General features: G+C 36.7%; 1 protein-coding gene across 1 annotated transcript in view; it reads right to left on the reverse strand.

The window, feature by feature from the left end:
- Eml5 (EMAP like 5) overlaps positions 1-20,957 on the reverse strand; it is a 120,278-nt gene that overhangs the window by 83,619 nt on the left and 15,702 nt on the right. Inside the window, exons 3-8 of the mRNA XM_059279779.1 lie at positions 16,599-16,697; positions 13,819-13,887; positions 6,833-7,018; positions 4,966-5,101; positions 3,508-3,709; positions 1,302-1,439 (exon numbers count right to left, since the gene is read on the reverse strand). Coding sequence (XP_059135762.1) covers positions 1,302-1,439; positions 3,508-3,709; positions 4,966-5,101; positions 6,833-7,018; positions 13,819-13,887; positions 16,599-16,697 — 830 coding nt within the window. The remainder of the gene's footprint in view (positions 1-1,301; positions 1,440-3,507; positions 3,710-4,965; positions 5,102-6,832; positions 7,019-13,818; positions 13,888-16,598; positions 16,698-20,957) is intronic.

Raw genomic sequence — 20,957 nt, forward strand, 5'->3', positions numbered from 1 at the left:
AGGCGTGAGGAAACAGGAACTCATTCTCTTTAGGCTGAGGATTTCGTAGAGGTTAGGACTAGTGGCTTGCTGCTCTACTTCTCTGATCTTTCAGCTTTCACCCTGATATCTGGCTCTGGATTTTTATTAAAAGACCGTCTAAGATTGGAACAGCAGACAACAAAGCCTACACAAGAGTAGAACAGTGATGCAGGAAAGAAGGAAGTTAACTCGACAGCTTCTGTGGAAGTGACTCTTAAACAGGAGAGGCAAAGCAAAAAAAGGAATTAAACATTTCTGGGTAGAGGATTACTGCGCTGGAGGAGAAAGATTTCATAAACACTGTTTTCTGAACATGCCATGGTTCTACAGCATTGCTTTTAATGACTACACAGGAGAGAAACTCAATGTATCTCCCTAGAATTTAACATAAATTAGCAACAGCTTGAACCAATCCTTATTTTTTATTTGTTTGTTTGTTTGAGACAGGATCTCCCTATGTAGCCTTAGCTGGCCTGGAACTCACAGGCCTTCAAACTCACAGAAATTCACCTGCCTCTGCTTCCTGAGTGCTGGGATTGAAGGCATATGCCACTATGCCCAGCCTTTTGATAAATTCCTTAAGCATTTCTACTTATACAAATGAAAGGATACAGGCATTTTTCCAAAGCATAAAGATACAAACAAGCAAACAAAATCCTTCTCCATCATTTCTCAAAGCCTTGAGGATGTTTAGCAACAAAGGATCATAACTGAAAATAATACTACCAACAGCAAGTCAGGGCCCAAATTTATAGTTCAGCACTTCAGCCACCACTGTACTAAGCATTCTTTTTTGAAATAGAAGATTTTTCTTTATATATATATATATATATATATATATATATATATATATATATATAATATATATATATATATGCGCCCATGTGCCTGCTTGAGGTTATGTGTACTACATGTGTGCAGAAGCCTGCAGAAGCCAGAAGACTAAGTCAGATCCCCTAGAAGTGGAGTTACAAGAAGTTGTGAGCCACTAAGTAGGTTCTGGGAACCCACCCAGTTCCTCCATAAGAACAGAAGCTCTCTTAACCACTGACCATCTCTCCAACACATCTGCTAAGCATTCTTAATGCCCCCAGATAAAAGTTCTTAAGTTTAATTTTCTGACAAAGATATTTTTATAAGTATATTTATTTAATGAAACCAATATTTGGCACACATATAAAAGAAGAGGGGAAAAAAGGATAAGTGGGTCAGAGCAATGAGTACTGTACATTCTAACAAAACAATAAATTACTGTTTCTGCTTCTACTCTAATAGCATACCTCACTCTAAGGACAGTAAATGACCCATCCTTCATTCCAAGGGCAAGATGGATTCCATCTACATTGACAGCAGCACATCGAATTGGTTCTTCCATATTACATCTTGCTATTAAAGCATGATCTACAAGGCTCCAAATCCTGTACAATTTAATTCAAAAATAAAAATAATTAATGCATATGTAAAATGATTAATCTATATAAGAATATTAAAGTTAAAATAATCTGGTTTAAAGTAAGACATTTTTCTCTGTGAAAACAGCAATATTATTCATGATTAAAAGAAAATATCAGAATTTTTTGTTTTTAAAATAACATGGCAGGGATGGTGAGATGGTTCCAAAGGTAAAAATGCTTGCAGCACAATCCTCAGAACCCATAATGGAAGGAGGGAACCAGCTTCCAAAAGCTGTCCTGACCTCCTTATATGCCATGCCATTCATGAGCCCACACCCACTCTCTCACATACACAGGCGATAAACTTTTTAAAAAATACAAAAGCATACTGACATCACTATGATTCAATTGTTAATCTTAGATTAATTAGTAATCTCCACTCTAATCAAAAGACAGCTATCTACTTCTTTAAATTATATATATGTATATATATATATATAAATAAGACTGGCCATGGTATTATATGCCTTTAATCCCAGTACTGGTGAGGCAGAGGCAGGCAGATTTCTATGAGTTAGAGGCCAACATGGTCTACAGAGCAAGTTCCAGGTCAGTCAGGGCTACATAGTGAGACCCTGCCTCAAAAATAAATGAATAAATAAGGATATATGTAGTCTTTTAGATGGAGTACTTAAAATATTCAAATTCAGACTACAATATTAAAAATTAAGATAACTAGACTTCACATCAAAGCTTGTAGACTTGAGACCTAATAAGCAGTTAGAAGAGTGTATCGCTCTTTCAAAGGACCTGAGTTAAGGTTCCAGCACCCAAACAGGTAGCTCGAAACACCTGTAATTCCAGCTCCAAGGGATCCAACACCTTCTTCTTGCCTCCATGGGCACTCAGTACACATTCAGCATACACATACATACACACACTTATAAATAAAAAATAAAATAATAGAATAATTAACTGTCACCATGTTCACAAAGTGATGAAACTCATGGACTATAGCTGAAATATGTAGGGAAATATTTAGAACCTTTAGCTATATATGTTATAATAAAAAAAGCTATAATTTAATGAATAAGCATCTACTCCAAGAGGTTAGAAAAAAGATCAGCAAAGAGAAATATATTTTTTACAATGCTTTCAATAGGCATATCTTTTTTAAGAACTTGTTGCTGTTTTACAGAAAAAATAATTTTTGTGTACTAGTTTTATATTCTTTTATATCCAAGATATTTGCTAATTCCTTTAAATTTATTTTTATTCATGTATGTGTTTGAGCATATGCACCAGGTACCTGAGGAAGCCAAAAGACAGCTCCAGATACAGGTGGTTATGAGCTGTCCAGTGTGGCCGCTGGGAAGCAAACTCTTGGCCCACCTTAAGAGCAGCAAGCACTCTTAACCACTGGGCTATCTTTGCAGCTCCACTAATTCCCTTCTAACTCCATGAATTCATTTGCATTTCCTTTGGATTCCTCTACATGCACAGTCATATTGCCTATGTATAAAAGTTGTTGTTTTTACTCACTCTCCTTTACTCCCTCCCCTCTCTCTATCACTCTCATGACCCTCGCCCCAATCATCTCTATTTGGCCATTTTGCACTGATGAATCACACTTTCCGGACCACAAAGTTTCAATGCTGCAACATTAAGTGCTGTGTTTGCTGAAGATTTTTTGTTCTGTACTACAAGTGTCAGTAAACACATCCTCTGGGACAAATCAGGTGGCTGCATGTCTTTATAGACTGAGAACTAGGATGAATTTTATAAATTTTAATTGTTGAAAATCATAAAAGAATCAAATTTTGAAATACAAAAAAATACACAAAGTTCAGATTTCATGTCTATAAAGTTTTATAGGAACACAGACTTATTTGTTTACACACCAACACAGAGGTAGATTTTAGAACAAATTTTACACTTTTTATTTGTGTGTATGAGCCCCATGGCAGGTCAGAGGCATGCACAATACATTTAAGGTGTATGATCGCAAACATGTTCTTAGTTGGTAGATACTAGTTCTTATAGTCTGAATTTGAAATTTCCCAGTACCTTACCTAGGAAATGATTTACTTACCTCACTGAACGATCATCACTTCCAGTCACAGCTAAAGGTTTAGTAGGATGAACAGCAAGTGCCCAGAGTTCACCTTCACAATGTCCTTGCATAATTAGGAAAGGTTTATTTCTTTCATGCACAACAATTTCAAAAATTTCACTGTCCTGTGTTCCAACTAAAATGTGGTCACCTCGCCAACAAACACTCCTCACAGATAACCCTGGTAAAAAGCACATTTAATACCAATATTGTAAATGTCAATGCCACAGTAGTAAAATGCAGTCTTAATTGGAAATTAATTTTCGTATCTTCTATATCTTGGCTGTAAGACAGAGTACGAAAGTCTGGGTATACATGCCCGTTGTCTTGAATTGTTTGTATTTCCATATGAAACAATAGATTTCTTTTTTCGTATACCTAATTTCTACCCATCCTTTAGGTACACTTTTCCTTCTCCTTTGCCCCACAATTCCGAGAGTCAGACTGTGCTTGTAATTGAGCTCTCCCAAGCTCTTACAATGGACAAGCACTCAGGGCCCGCCTTTAGAGAAGAGCATTATGAGTTTTCTGTTCACTGCATTTCATTTCTAAATCAACAGACTGAAGGAAAGACAATATTCACTTTCACTTTTTCTGCATTTTCCACAGTTCCTGCTGGGACCTTATGAAAAAAATTCCCATTTTTTATTTATATAACATTGCCAATATAGAAAACACTATATATCCCATAATATCCTCTTGAGAATGAAATAAAAAGGAATGGCATTATTTTGTAAGCTTCAGAATAATGTTCATCAAAACTAATGAAAATAGAATAATGGCTACCATCTAAAAGCTTACTCGGTACTGGACATTCTAAATAATTAACATGTATTAATTCATTTAATACTAGGAGATATTTGTAGTGGCCTTAATTTACAGATGAGGCTAAACAATTAGACCAGAGTTATACATCTCTCCAGTGACGCAATATTATTTAAATAATATTTTAAGTAAATATGATCTAAATGTGTTACTTCCAATCTTCGTCTTATAATTCAATGACATATTAGTGACTAATATGTCACTAATACGTTACACTGAGAATCTATTCTATTATATCTTTTTTTAAGTCCCCTAATTACTGAAAAAGTAAATTCTGAATAAAGAAAATTGACTTCAATCATTATTAACAGAAGTTTACCAATTCCCAATATATTTTAGTTGTGCGATTATTTGGCAAATAGTTCTATTTAGCATTGTAGTAGTAAAATATTTTCAAAATCCACAGTTAAAAAAGGAAACGTCTATCAGATATCTCTGTAATGTCTCATTACAACAGACATTAGACACACAAGAGAACCTTGGTCATGATGGTAAGCACAACTATCAACAAAAGTCCTCCAGGTGGAATGTATAAAAACCGTGTGTGTACTAGAAGACAACCATTGGTTCATTCACAACATGTTTAGCGTAAAACATTCATTTTAGGATTACCTTTGTATCCCTGGTCTGTTTCCCTGAGGTCAATCACAGTAATTGGTTTAAAAGTTAAATCCCAAAGACGAATACAGCCATCTCTGCCACCAGTAGCAAAGCCTTCTTCACAAGCATTCATACTAAAAATTCCCGCCTAGGTGGAGGCAGAAAACAACTTAGCAACATAAACTTCTTAAGAACATCGACTAGGCCTGGCGGTGGTGGCACACACCTTTAATCTCAGCACTTGGGAGGCAGAGGCAGGTGAATCTCTAGTTCAAGCCCAGCCTGGTCTACAGAGCAAGTTCCAGGACAGCCAGGGCTACACAGAGAGACCCTGTTTCGGGGCAGGGGAACGTCTACTAAGCAAAGGTAAAAAGTCACTCAGCAATATTTTCTTCTAAAACATAAATAAATAAACATACCAAAACACACCAAAAATATAACACATCATTAGAAAGTCAATATGTAACTGAGGCACTATTTAGTGATATGTACATAACACAAAAAAGTTAAATATTATACTGTATATAAAATGAATTCTAGAAGACAAAACTCTAAATGTAACAAATAAGTGTAAAAAAATCACAATACTCATGTGACTGAGATATAGACCTTTTCATACATGATAAAGAAAACTATAAACCATAAAGGAAGAAACTTTTCCTTTTCTGTGCATTTATGTGCAGTCCTAGGATTGAACCCAGGACTCTACAACGCTGGATGAACATTCTATTCTATCTAACAGCTACATCCCTGGCCCTTAGCTGTAATGCACATATTGCAACACTACATATCTCTAATATACAAATGAACAAAAAACCTTAATACAACCAACCAAACAAGAGGGAAAGACAAAAAGGGTGATTAATAAAAAGTGACAATTCAAAGAAGTTAACATTTTTCTTCCAGAAGATAAGCAAAAATTTATACTTTATATTCTATACTGAAAAATATAAAGGGGAAAAAACTAGTGTTTTTATATATTGGAGGTTATAATATGAATTACCACACCTTTTGTGAAAAAAAAATACTGATATTTTTGTTTCCAGACACTTTGCTTACAGCAAGCCATTTGGTTCTTTAGCACATCAGCACTTTTCATAATCTCTCCATGCTAACTAACTCCCTTCACGGTTTGATTCAATTAATGAATAGCTTGAATTTAAAACCACACAAAAGTTTTAACTACAGTTTTCGGACTTAATTTTATGACAATCTCACAAATTAAAAAAAAAAATCCCAATGACTAGAAAGATGGCTCAGTGGTTAAGATGTTTGGCTGATCTTCCAGAGGACCTAGGTTCAATTCCTAGTAGCCACACAGATGCTCACAACAGTGTGTAAGTCCTGTGTCAGGGGATCCTATGCCTTCTTCTGGCCTCCAAAGGTACCAAGCACAAAACATGGTGCACAGATGTACATACAAGCAAAACACCCACATGCACAAAGTAAATAAATAATAATTTAATCAACTAAAAATATTAAATTCCTTCTTTCCTGGCTTAATGAGACTATGGTTTGTTTGTTTGATTTTTTCCTACATGTTCCCAAATTGTCTACTGGTTAAGTTGGCCCTAACAACACTGGCTTTATTTTACTAAAGCTAATCTAGAAAACTCTATGGCTAAAGTCAACAAACTCTACTCACCACTATTCTGACACTGTTACAGCAATGGTTTTAGCAAGATGATAATTATACTAAGTTAATAAATATGTATGAGTCTAATTACATGGTTCTTAATTGAAGTCTTAAAAACAAACTGTTAAAATAGCACTTTTCAAGAAACTGAACTAACTAGCAACAGGCTATATTACATAGCTTGTTCTAAGAAAGCTAGGTGGTAAACATGTAAAAGTCTTCACAATATTAAAATATACTTACAGTATGGGCTCCTTGTATTGTTCGTATAAGATTGATTCCTTTCCAAACATATATATCCCCATTGAGTGCACCAGAATATGTTAATTCATCCCGAGCGCAGGCTAGGCACAATATTGTCTGCAGATCACCTGTTTTACCAAAAACTCCTCGTTTGGGGGTCAGAGCATTTCCACACAAACTCCAGAACTAAAATGTATACAGTATAAACATATTACCAAATAATGCTTATAAAACCAAGTAAAATAGTTTCAATAATTCGGTGCTATACTGTGGCAGCAGACTAGAAATTACCTAAAGTAGTTGCCTTATGATAAAATAACATTCAGTGTTCACATCCTCATTCTAATGCTGTCACAAGCTGTTAGAACAGATTAGTCACTAGTTTCAATCTGTAAGTCAGGAATCTGAGCTAACATTTTCTTTAAAGCTTATTTAAGTGGGGAGAGGGATGAGAGTGGAGGGCAAAGGAATAGGTCGGGGAGGATTAACTAATTTGAAGGAGGTAAAAAGCCATATGGAAACCTACTATTTTATGAGTCTTCTAAGTGTGTGTGTGTGTGTGTGTGTGTGTGTGTGTGTGTGTGTGTGTGTGTTTTCATAAAAGAAACTAGAGTTACCCTACAAAGGGGATAATGCTCCTCATAGATGGCACAGGGTGCCAAATAAAAAGACCAGTGCCAAGAATAATTGTTCTTAAGCTGTTAGTGTAATGTGTCCTAGATACTCCAAAACAATATAGGCTACTCCCACCACTTCTGGTTGCCCACCAGAAATTGATGGTAAGACCCTATTGCTGGACACAGATCCCAGAGTCATCAGGTTAGTACTAACCGGAAAGTTTCTTCCCTGCTTGCTACCTTTCATGGCATCAGAAAGTGTTACACAACTGGTTGGGAGGAAAAAGCCACTTAGCAGTCTTATCCCACGGTGAACCCCATGATTATAATCATGACCAGCATACCTTGGTCATGCTGTGAGTGCAATAGTGTCATGGGTGTTACGGAGTTAACCAACCACTTTCTAAGTGAGAGGAGTTGGAGTGATGGGGAATCAATCTGGGAGAAGTTAGGGAGAGGAGCGAGAGTGAACATGATCGAGATACACTATGGTATATCTATATGAAATTCTCAAAGAATTAATAAAAAGAATCTTATATTTCAATAAAGCTCTGTTGTTTTCTTTTTATTTTTTCTTTTCTTTCTTTCTTTCTTTTTTTTTTTTTTTTTTTTTTTTAGTTTTCAGAGCCAGGCCTGGAGATAGATAAAGATGGGGAGGGGGAAGCAGAGCAGAGCAGAGAGATTGTCGGGTGTTTTTAAAATCTACATGCAATTTGGGTTAAAAAGTTGGGAGTGAGTTAGGAATGAAACCAAAGACAAAGGCTGGGAATACAGCTCAGTAGAAGGTAATTTGCCTAGTGTGTACAAGGCCCTGGCTTCAATCTCCAGTGCCAGAAAGGCAGAGAAAATCTTATGTCAAATCTGATACCAACAGTTAAGGTCAGGGAGAGGAGAGAAGGAAAGAATATATGTTGTTTTCATGGATAGTCTCAAAATGAGTGACAGCTTTGTTTGTAAAGCTTAAAAATACGATACCCACTAGAAACGACCAGTTCACCCTTGGGAGAAGACAGATTCAAGCATGAGTTGTCACAGCCAGCTTTGTTTTCTTATACAGTGTTCAATAAGTGTTCATCGTTTGCACAGAGAAAACAATCTGAATGTGGGAGGACAGGATCTACACATAAAATAGTTCTAAATAAAGAAACTGGGTCCCTAGAATACTATTTTATAAAACGTAAATTACCACTGGGTGGTGGTGGTGCACACCTTTAATCCCAGCACTCGGGAGGCAGAGGCAGTCAGAACTCTGTGAGTTCAAGGCCAGCTTGGGCTACAGAGTGAGTTCCAGGAAAGGCGTAAAGCTACACAGAGAAACCCTGTCTCGGGGTGGGGGGGGGGGGTGCGGGGGGAAGAAAAAAAAAGAAGTAAATTACCATTTAATGTAATTTTAATATTATATCCTTAAATTTTAAAGTCTCAAGCCTCACAGAACTAAAACTCATGATACTTATCCAGTCACATAACTAATGAGTACTTTAATGTGTGAAAATTTATAACTTCTAAACCTAAAAGCACCATCCATAATTTATATTCACAAGAATAGTTGGTCTTGATCTTTTACCCAGTCCCAATTTGATGCTATTATTTTCTTCCGGCTCAGTGATTCTCAATTTTGACTTCAAATTAGAATCACCTGGGGAGATTTACAATTCCTGAACACCCACTGAGATGAAATGAAATACAGTCTTTGAGGAATAAAGTCTAGGCTTCCAAATGCTTTTGAGACTCAGCAGGAAATAGCCCTTCTGTCCTAGAATCCAGATCAGTACTGTCAAATAGAATCTCAGTGAAAATGGAAATTTCTCTCTCCCTTCTCTACACATATATGTGTATATATGGATAAATATATATTGTAATATATATACATACATATACACACATATGTATATGTGTGTATATATATATATACACACACACATATATATGATTTCCAATACAGTAAACTCCAGAAACACGTGGTTCTTGAGTATGTGAAGTGTAGCTAATGACTGAAGAAATGGATTTTAAATTTCATCTCATTTGAGTTTAAATTCCTTCATGTCCTAGTGACTACTGTACTAGGTAGTGCAATTTTAAATCATCTTTGGCACTTAGTTTCTTCACATGTACTGCTAGCACACAAATACCACCTTACTACTCACTGTCACTACCAAAGGAAAAGAAATGTAATTCATAATATAGTTTGGTCTCAGAAGATTAGCTCTTAAAAAAACTGAAAATAAAAAGTTTTAGCTTTAGAGAATTCTGGAAATGGAAAATCTAGGTAAGCACAGACTCAACACCAACACAATACAAGAGATGGAAGATAGAACCTCGGGCACTAAAGATAAGATAGAAGAAATAGATACACTGGTCAGAGAAAATGCTAAATCTAAAAAATTCCTGACACAAAACATCCAGGAAATCTGGGCCACTATGATGGAAAGATTACCCATGCTCATGGATCAGTAGGATTAACATAGTAAAAGCAGTCATCCTACCAAAAGCAATCTACAGATTGAACCCAATTCCCATCAAAATTCCAGCACAATTCTTTACAGACCTGGAATGAACAATATTCAACTTCATACGGGAAAAATAAACAAACAAAAAACAATATAGCTTAAATAATCCTGTATGATAAAAGAACTTTGAAAGGTATCATCATCCTTGATTTCAAGCTTTACTACAGAGTTATAGTAATAAAAACCACATGGTATTGGCATAAAAACAGACAGGTTGATCAATGGAATTGAATAGAAGACTCAGCCATAAATCCACATACTTATGAACATCTTTTTTTTTTTTTTTTTACAGAGAAACCATAAATATACAAAGGAAAAAAGAAAGCATCTTCAACAAATGGTGCTGGTCTAGCTAGATGTCAACATGTAAAAGAATGCAAATAGATCCATATGTATCATCCTGCACAAAATTTGAGTCCAAATGGATCAAAGACCTCAACATAAAACCAGATACACTGAACCTGACAGAAGAGAAAAGGGGAAATAGGCTTGAACACATTGGCACAGGAGATGACTTCTTGAACAGAACACCAATAGTGTAGGCACTAAGATCAACAATTAATAAATGGGACCTCATGAAACTGAAAAGCTTCTGTAAGGCAAAGGACACCATCAATAGGATAAAATGGCATCCTACAAAATGGGAAAAAAATTCACCACCTCCACATCTGACAGAGGACTAATATCCAAAATATCTAAGAACTCAAGAAACTAGACATAAACAAACCAAATAACCCAATTAAAAATGGGGTACATATCTAAACAGAAAATTCTCAACAGAGGAATCTCAAATGGCCAAGAAACACTTAAGGAAATGTTCAACATCTTTAGCCATCAGGGAAATGCAAATCAAAAACAACTCTGAGATTCCATCTTACACCTGTAAGAATGGCTAAGATCAAAAACACAAGTGACAGGTCTTGCTGGAGAGGATATAAAGTAAGGGGAGTACTCCATTGCTGTCGGGAGTACAAACTTGTACAGCCACTTTGGAAATCAATATGGTGGTTTCTCAGACAATTGAGAATCAATCTACCCAGTTATATTACTCTTGGACATATACCCAAAGGATGCACTATCACACCATAAGGACACTTGTTCAACTATGTTCATACTGGCTTTATTCATAATAACCAGAAACCGGAAACAACCTAGATGTCTCACACCTAAAGAACAGATAAAGAAAATGTGGCACATTTACACAATGGAGTATTACTCATCTGTTAAAAACAATGACATCATAAAATTTGCAGGCAAATGGATGGAACTAGAAAAAATCATCCTGAGTGAGGTAACCCAGACCAGAAAGAAAAACATGGCATGTGCTCACTTATAAATGGATATTAGCTCTAAAGGATACTCATGCTACAGTTCACAGGCCCAGAAAGCCTAAGAAACAAGGAGGGTTGCGGGGGATGGGGGCACACTGATCTCCCTGGGAAGGGGAAATAGAATAGATTTTACAGGCTGACTGAAGGCAGGTGGAGATGGAAACATAAGGGATCAGATGTTGGGGGTTAAGCATGAAGGGAGAGAACACTGGGAGAGATGACTGGAATTGGAGAGCATTTCAGGGTGAGGTAGAAATCTAGTGCAGTGGAAACTCCCTGGAATCTATGATGGTGATCCTAGGGAAGACTTGTAGTAATGGGGGATATGGAGCCTAAACCAGCCATCTATAATCAGGCAAGGCCTCCAGTAGAGGTACTGGGATACCAATCCAGCCATAAAACCTTCAACCTACAATTTGTCCTGCCTGCAAGGTGTGCTGGGGTAAAAGTGGTGCAGAACTTGTGAGAGTGGCCAACCAATAACTAGTTCAACTTGAGACCCATACCACCAGAGGAAGCCCACACCTGAAACTGCCTGGAAGGCCAGGAACCAGAGGCTGGATAGCCCAGAGACCTAGGATAGAACCAAACAAGACTGTCATACACACACACACACACACACACACACACACACCTAGGATAGAACCAAACAAGACTGTCATACACACACACACACACACACACACACACACACACACAAAAGGTCAATGAAATGATTATTAATGATATTCTGCTATACTCGTAGACTGGAGCCTAGCACAATGGTCATCAGAGAAGCCTCATCCAGCAACTGATGGGAGTCAATGCAGAGACCCACAGCCAAACATTAGGCAGAGCTCGGGGAATGCTGAGGAAGAGGGACAGGAAGGATTGTAGGAGCCAGAGGGGTAAAGGACACCAGAGAACACAGCCCACAGAATTAACTAACCAGGGCTCACAGGGGTTCACAGAGATAAGAGCAACAATCAGGGAGCCTGTATGGGTTTAACCTAGGCCCTCTGCATATATGTTACAATTGTGTAGCTTGGTGTTCTTGTGGGACTCCTAACAGCAGGAGTGGCAGCTGTTTCTGACTCACTTGCCTGCTTTTAGGACCCTTTTCCTCCAATTGGGTTGCCCTATCCAGCTTTGATATGAGGGATGTGCCTAGTCTAACTGTAACTTGTGATGCCATGTTTGGTTGATCTCCCTGGGAGGCCTGCTCTTTCCTGAAGGGAAATGGAAGAGGAGTGGATCTGGAGGAGAGCAGAAGGGAGGGACTGAAAGGAGGGAGGACTGGGAGGAGGGAGAGAGGGGGAACTGTGGATGGGATATAATATACAAGAGAAGAATAAATAAATTAATTTTTTAAAAGTCTTAGCTTTATTTACAACATAAATCATCAGTAAGATCTCTTTATTATTAATTTGCCAACTACTTATTAGACATTTTTAACATACATGATGTATAGACATATGTCTAATAAGTTAGTATATATACATGTATATATAAAATATTGTATCAAGAATCAACTTAGATAAAAAGACAAAGATATCTATCTTCACAGTGCTTAAAATGTATGCCTAAAGCCTTGGGAGCAAGTGGAGGATGGCAAACAGGTAAGAATGTCAGAACACAGACCCTTACTCACTGAGAATTAACTGTTTCAGGAGCAATTATATAAGACAGTAGAAGAGAAACAAGTATTTGGCATTTGTACCAGCGATTTAAAACTAACTATAAACATAATGTGTGGTTGTTATCTCTTGGAGGTCTGTTCTTTTCTAATGAGAGACAGAAAGGGAGTGGATCTGGAGGGAGAGGGGGTGGGGAGGTACTGGGAGGAAGAACTCTAACCAGGATATATTGTATGAGAAAAGAAACTATTTTCAGAAAAAAAAACAAAAAAAACAAAACAGAACATCACCACTGAGTTTATAGGCTTCAAAATCTAACTACAGTAAAACAAAACCTATAGCTTACACAAGCAAAACACAGTAACTACCAAGGTGGAAGTCCCTTCAGAGAACCCTAGCTAGGTACTGTGAAAAGCGTTTGAACATACGTTGCATTTTAAATCATCAACTCTAAGGATGGTAAGAACTGTCATAGCTTCAAAATGTGGGGGAAAACCTGACCATGGTTAAATGACTCCCACAGGTTAAGTGACAGTAGGGGTATCCATGTTGCTTCTACGAGGCAATATTATCTCTGCAGATAAAAACCTCTTGTGTTTGATTTCCTATTTTTGCATCTTACTTCGCAAGTGAAATATGAAGAAACAAGATGCGCACAGAAGTGTCTATCTTGCTAGACTATGTCTCCTAATAGGGAGTGGCTCATTACTTCCCTTTAAAAACTTATACCCTTATAATGTCTCAAAATAACTACACATTAAGCACTTGCTAGACTAGACGTAAGTATTAAAACTTAACATTTTAAAACAAGTCTTGTTAGAATTCTGTAACTATCCTAAGTGGCTAATGATGTGATATATATGTAGCGACAGAACACCTAAAATGACTGCTATAAAAGAATGAATCTTCTTGTACCTTGATATGTTTTACACCACAGCTGACAAGTTTATTTGGCTGGTACAAATCCCAAGATATATCAAATATCTGTAAAGAAATCAAAATAATGGTTAAAATACTCGGTATCTCTTAAGAACCCTGCCCAAACAATGAATCAAGCTAAACCCTCACCTATCAGAAATTGTAGCAGTCTCATGCATTTCAAAATCTTACAAGAAAAAAAATAAGTGTGATAAGGAATAAAAGCAATTTTTTAGTTTTGACTAACTTTACAGAGCAACTAATAGAGTAAAATGTAACACATGTATTTTTTAATTTTAAAGAATACTTGGACCCAAGTAAGTAATGTGAATAGTTCAATAGGCATGGGGTAGATGCCTGAGAATTTTTACAGAGGCAAAATTCCAAATGGAATACTCATATACAGAGATATATAGAATACTTCGACATATTTAATCAAAACTACTTTAATAAAAGATCCAAACATTCATTTCACAGCAATTTCTATCCTTTATTTTTTAACTTTCTCACTGTTTATTGGTAAAAAGAATTAACTTACAAGTTCTTATGCTTTTATTCATATTATTTATCTTATGAAATATTCCATAAATTCAAAGTACACACAAACCACATTGTTACAAAAAAAAAAAAAACCTCAGGTGAATCAGAATATCCAACAGAAACACACAATTAAGCAACAAGTGAAATAAAAACTATCATTCATTTGCTCTGCTCCATATGGTACTCTTCACTAAGTTTCTTTGGTCACTGTATAATTTGACCTAAGAAGTTGTTATCTCTAAAAATTTACAAAGTGATGCTCTCTAAAGACAGTGAAGAGTACACCTTACAAGACACTGCTTAACAACTCACCATAACAACACACCTATGCGATTTTAAAATACTATTGACAACATTTTAAAAAATTCCATTATCATTCAACACCATTTTTACAAAAATTGGTTTGCAAATTCAAGGTACAAATTCGTGAAATACTTTGACCCAAGTAAGTTAGAACAAGGTTATCTAATAAGATATAGGTAACATTTTACTAGTTACTAGTAGCCATGTAACAGGCTCCTTAAAGAGTTTGCCAAAACCAAGTATATTCTCCAAGCTGCAAAAACATACAAAAATTCCTACAAAACATTTAGAGATGCTTAAAAATTAGTATCACTGATTATCACTCTATTCTGGTAAAAAATAGATATTTTTAAGAGTTTATCTAAATTTTGATCTAGGTTCATAAAATCACAGATTTAATTAAAAACTTGATTACAAGGCCAGGCATGGTGGAGTACACCTTTAATTCCAGCACTGGGGGTGGGGGGTGCAGAGCAGGCAGACCTCTGTGGATTTGAGGGCAGCCTGTTCTACATAGTGAGTTACAGTACACCAGGGCTACGCAGAGACCCTGTCTTAAAAACAAAACAAAATAAAAAAAAAAACCAAAGAAACAAAATCTTGATTACAAAGTATTCCTTTTTTTGTTGTTTGTTTGTTTCTCTGTGTACCCCTGGTTGTCCTGGAACTCACTCTGTAGACCAGATTGTCCTTGAACTCACAGGGATTCCCTGCCTCTGCCTCCGGAGTGCGGAGATTAAAGGCTTGTGCCACCATTGCCCAGCTACAAAGTATTTTTAACATTAATCTTATATATCTAAAACATATATAGTTTCAGAAGTTTCCAAAATAAAAAAATGTTAAGCCTCTAAACTTATTTATCTTATCTTACCTTATTTATTTATTTATTTATTTATTACAGAGCTGGGATCAAACAGCCTTGGTCATGCTAGGCAAGTACTCTTCCACACAGCAACATTCCTAGCATAATTTTAAAATTACACAAGGAATGCATAATTTTACATTTACACAAGCAAGATCATTTAACTATGATCTTAACTATAATACATATGCAACATACTGGTAAACCAAACTAACCAGACCATATAATTTTAAAGTTGATATGGGAATAATTTATGTTTTCATATAGACAACTCTTCAAATAGTACAAATTAAATATCTGCAGTCCTTTAATAATTATTATATTTTAATAAAACTGTTTAAAAATGAAAAATGCATGATTTTTTAATGAATCAAGTATGCAGATAAGTTTCAAACTAATGCTGTACACAGTGGATCATGTGTTTTACTCCTACGGTAGATATGCAATCTCAGATTTATTAGATTTTTATTTATTTATGTGCATGTGTATAAAGGTACCTTTACTTGCTGAGCCATCTCACCGGCCCACAACCTAAGATTTTAGGGGTATTTACAATGGGGTCATTTTAACTTTACTGTAAAAGTCTCTATTAATATTTCATATATCATAAAGTTCCTCATTTAGTCAGGTGAAGGTGGTGCATATCTTTAATCCCAGCACTTAGGAGGCAGAGGCAGGCTGGATCTCTGTGAGTTCAAGGCCAGCCTGGTCTATAAAGTGAGTTCCAGGATAGCCAGAGCTACACAGAGAAACCCTGTCTTGGAAAAACAAAAAAACAAAACCAAAAAAATTCCTCATTTGAAGTATACATACCCATGGTACTTAGTATGCTTACAGAAATTGTTCAACTATAACTATACTTGGTTTTAGGAAATTCTATCATCTAAAAAATGCATTACACATTTCCCTTCCCACCCTTTCCTCTCCTCTATAACTACCAATTTTTCACAAGGTGTACAAGTATATTTACCTATGGCATGTGACAATGACAAGACACAGAAGACAACCACTGCACTCTCTACCAGAATTTCCCTTCCCAGTGTTCATTAGAAAACCCAAAGGAGGTACTCACTCTGTCAGTGTGACCAGGAGCCATGGACAACATTCTCCCCCTTTTCCAATCCCAAACACAAACTGCATTCTTTGAATCTAGTCCAACTGAAACCAAGCGCTGGATTTTGTCCAAGAAATTCAGGAGGGAATGAAAAGACAATTCAAATAACTACCACATTATAAATGGCAAATAAATTCTACTTATAACATCAAAACGTATTTCAGACACCATTTCAGGCATATCAATGTATTCATCCCATTTATATTTGTACATCATTTAGTTTTTCCAATTAAGTAAAAAGAAAGACTGTCAGTTCTATGACCATCCAGGAAGTACCCTAATCAAACTCTAGCCACATGCTAAAACTTCTAGGGAAACTATACACATCTTTTAAATCACTGTTGCACTGTCGGAAAATGAAAAACTGACAACAAAACACAGGATCCTAGGTGAGAATCCGGGGGGGAGGAGACATTTACTATGAATGTGTCAGATGAAGCCTGGTTACCTCGGTTCTTTGGGTTTGTTTTACTGAGGGCTAAAGAAGAATAAGAGAGAAAATCTAGGGAATCTATCCAAGATGAGGATTGGAACTGCAGCCTTTGACTAGAGGAATAAATTCCTCAGAACAGAGAACAACAAGTAATTCCTTCTTAAAAAATGGGCAATTGTGGAAGAAAAAGAAAAATCTCCCTGAACATCAGAAAGCAGAATCAGCTTTCATTGTGTGACGTAAGTTTACATTGGTCATGAGCCCGAAGCAGGAAATTCCTTTCAGAGGGTTTCTAAGGTCTGGTGTGTTTTTGAGAAATTTCAGTAGCATGGTACAGGCAATATAAATCCAATGTAGGGGAATGCAATTTTTAATCCATCCTTCAAAGAAATCCTACAGGTAGACATTCAAATAAAAATAAGCTCCAGAGTAAAAACAAACCAGACATTCAAACACAGGGAAATGTAACCATAAGTGAAGATAAGCAAGTCCCAACAATTAACAAAATACATAACACTGGAATTAGATAAACAATATAAAATAAGCTTAACATATACAGAAATAAAATTAAGGCTTCAAAACACCTTCATAAGGGCAAGGAATAGTAAACTATAAAAAATATTCAAAGATATATAAAGAAACACGGGACTTCTTGAAGTAAAAACTAGATGAAGCTTAAAAACTCAGTGAAAGAGTGTAGTGGATAGCCATTCCAGCTTTGGTCTAGAAGTTCCAACCCCCATTGAGGCTTCGGTAACTATCACACCTACAAGGCGGGGCCAAGGGAGGGCCCTGAAGACCGGAGATCAGAATGCGCCACGCTCTCTTCCTTCTTGGACCAGGGGACGCTAGAGGTAGACCGAGGAGAGTTCTCCAGAGAAAACCGCAGGACTGTGCTGCGTCTTTCACAGAACCCGCAACCTACCTATCCCTTCATTTGTAAGTTACGCCATTAAAATAATCTCCCTTTTAACTACGTGGAGTGGCCTTAATAATTTCACCAATAAAAGAGTTCAATAAATTAGAAGAGATGAGAGGATACAGTTTGACAGGAGTTAATCAGACTGAAAAAAGGAACGAGGTAAGAAACATGGAAGATGGAATTCTAGCCAAGAATGAACACCAGGGTCTGAACTTGACCACTGCTGTGGCATACAGAAAACATATGAAACAAACATTTTCACAGTAAGCAAGGCACTGTGATCATCAGAGAGGGAAGAAATAAAGTGAGTTCTACAATCGCTCAAGTTGAGAACTTAGAAGACAATTTCTACATTGTGGCACATAAAGGCAGAGTCCTTTAGCAACGAACAGATTTGTTTATTTCAACTGTCAAGGGCCTGGGGTTCAGAGGCCAAGATGGCTAGAATAGGCACAGCTTATTATATAGCTGAAGAAAATCTGTCTACAGGTGAGATTTGAGAACACCATTCTTCCTGTGTATAGGGCAATAACCTTCAGACAATGAAAAGAAGAAATTCCAGAAAAATAACAATTAATAGGGAACTAAAGGCAAACAATTTTGAGAACAAAAGTGTTCAATAGCTACAATGGAGGTATGTCTGTGAACCCCATGGGTTAATTAAAGGCCCCAGGACAGCCATACCTTAACAGAGAAGTTAAAACAGTCACCCCAGAAACAAAGTTACTATAGGTCTCCCCAACTTTCCACTGTAAAATGTTTAAAAACTGGCTTTTCACAAGGAATGAGAAATTTAATGGTCCATCAAACAATGTTCAAATGGTTTAAAGGGGCCAACATAATAAATCATTTTAAGAACTATATAACATACACACTATCCAGTATCTAACAAAAATTATTAGCAGATGAAGAAACAATTGTGGGAGGGTGTCAGTCAACAGAAACAGATCCAAAAATTCTGAAGATATTTAAAATGAGAAGATGCTGTCTGTGAAAGTGAAAGTGCCAGGCTAGCGCGGTGGTTCAGTAGGTAAAGTGATAGTTGTGTAGCATGAAGACCTGAGCTTGGTCCCAGCACCACCCAGAGAAAACAATCAGTGTATCAGGTTAGCGGTATACACCCGCTAACCCCATGCCAAAGACACAGAGATGGGAATTCCTGGGCTTTCTGGCCAGCTAGTCTAGCCAAATAAATCAGCTCCAGGTTCAATGACAGGCCTTATCTCAAAAAATAAGGTATCACTAGCTACAATAAAGACCATACGGGCCACAAAGCTTAAAATATTAACTACATGATGTTATAAAAATTTTACTAGCGCTTGATTTGGCACATGAATCGACGGCAAGTTTGAACACCATGCTCTACTACATAGGAGAAGTGGGCATTTACCTAAAACCTCTCTGTACCTATTGTCCTTACCTGTTAAATGGAGATGATTAAAGTACTTCCTAAAGATAATATGGACATTAACATATCATATATAAAGGGTTAGAAGAGTATCTGCATATGGTTAATGTTGCATAAATGTTTGATACCTTCATCAATACTATTTACCATAAGCCATAATTAGCTTTACAAATCCATGTCCTCTGTTCAAATGAAAATGTCCCCTAGTGCCCAGTTAGAACTGCTTCACCTGGGTAGAATTATGATTTAAACCGAATGGGCTCAGTTCTAGTATGCAGGGTTGTTTAGTTTCATCGTACATTCTGTAAGAATTAACAAATTTTACAAAGGTGAACTGATACATTTTATTTTAGTGCCAGCTCATGGGCTTTTCACGAAACTAGACTTAAAAATCACTTTACTCTTGGCTCACTCTAGAAATGAGCAGTTTGAACTCTACTTTATGTTTCTGTTAGAAACAATCGTGGGCTGGGGAGATACCACAGTGGGTGACGTGCTTGCTGCATAAGCCTGAGGACATGGGTTCAGATCCCCAGCACCAACATCAAAAGCTGAGCACTCAGGCATGGATCTGTAACCCCAGTGCTGTGAGGCAGACATGGGTGGATCCGGGCTCTCCTTAGCTTAACAGTTGGCATAGCTAAAGACTTGGGCTCTAGGTTTAGTCAGAGACCCGTCTCAAAACATAAGGTGGCAGGAACAGTTGAGGAAGACTTCCCAGTGTTGACTTCTGGCCTCTACATGTGCCTGGACAGGCAAGTATATCTGCACACACATGCACATGTGCACATACACATACGCACAAACACAACCACGATTTTTAAGAGAACGAACACTATAGTTTTATAACATGAGGGGTTTTTTTTAGATAAATTATAGGGTAAGTTAACCTCTACCTCCTTCCAATTGCTGTATGAAACCAGTCCCTGTTTATCACAGATTTCTATGAATAGACTTTTCAGGCCTTAATTATCCTCAAGAAGACAGGTTACTAGTATTAATATGTGTGTTCAGCTCACTTAGGAGAAAGTCTTTAGGAAAAGAACATTTAGCATTGCCACCTGGTAGGAAACTCGCTAATTGGATAAATCCTAAATTATCACATATATGCTTTCAAATCTAGCAGAAAATGAAAATGTTAGACAATATTTCCTACTCAATATCTTATAAGGAGTTATATAAATGGGTATATTTGCTCAAATATATTTTACAAATTATGACATTAAAATAATTTCCTTATCTTCAATTTCCAATAGTTCCTTACATTAACTGTACTCTTCAAAGGATAAATTCCTTTTGATAGATAAACAACTACCTCCTAAGTTAACATGTTTGGGGGGCAGTAAAGCATTGCTGTTAGAAACATGAGCTTTGGAGTGTGAGACCTGGTTCCTGCTCTGGTTCCACTCTAGCTGTTAACCTGGGACAAGTTTTTTAACCTTTCTCAGTCTCAGTTTCTCTTTCTGCGAAGTAGAGATAATAACAGAATCTAATTCACAGGGCTGTCATGAGGATTAAAAGAAATCATGCAGGCTTAGGGAAATGCCAGGCACA

The sequence above is a fragment of the Peromyscus eremicus genome, chromosome 14 (genome assembly GCF_949786415.1).
Source record: "Peromyscus eremicus chromosome 14, PerEre_H2_v1, whole genome shotgun sequence".
In the NCBI taxonomy this organism is placed as follows: domain Eukaryota; kingdom Metazoa; phylum Chordata; class Mammalia; order Rodentia; family Cricetidae; genus Peromyscus; species Peromyscus eremicus.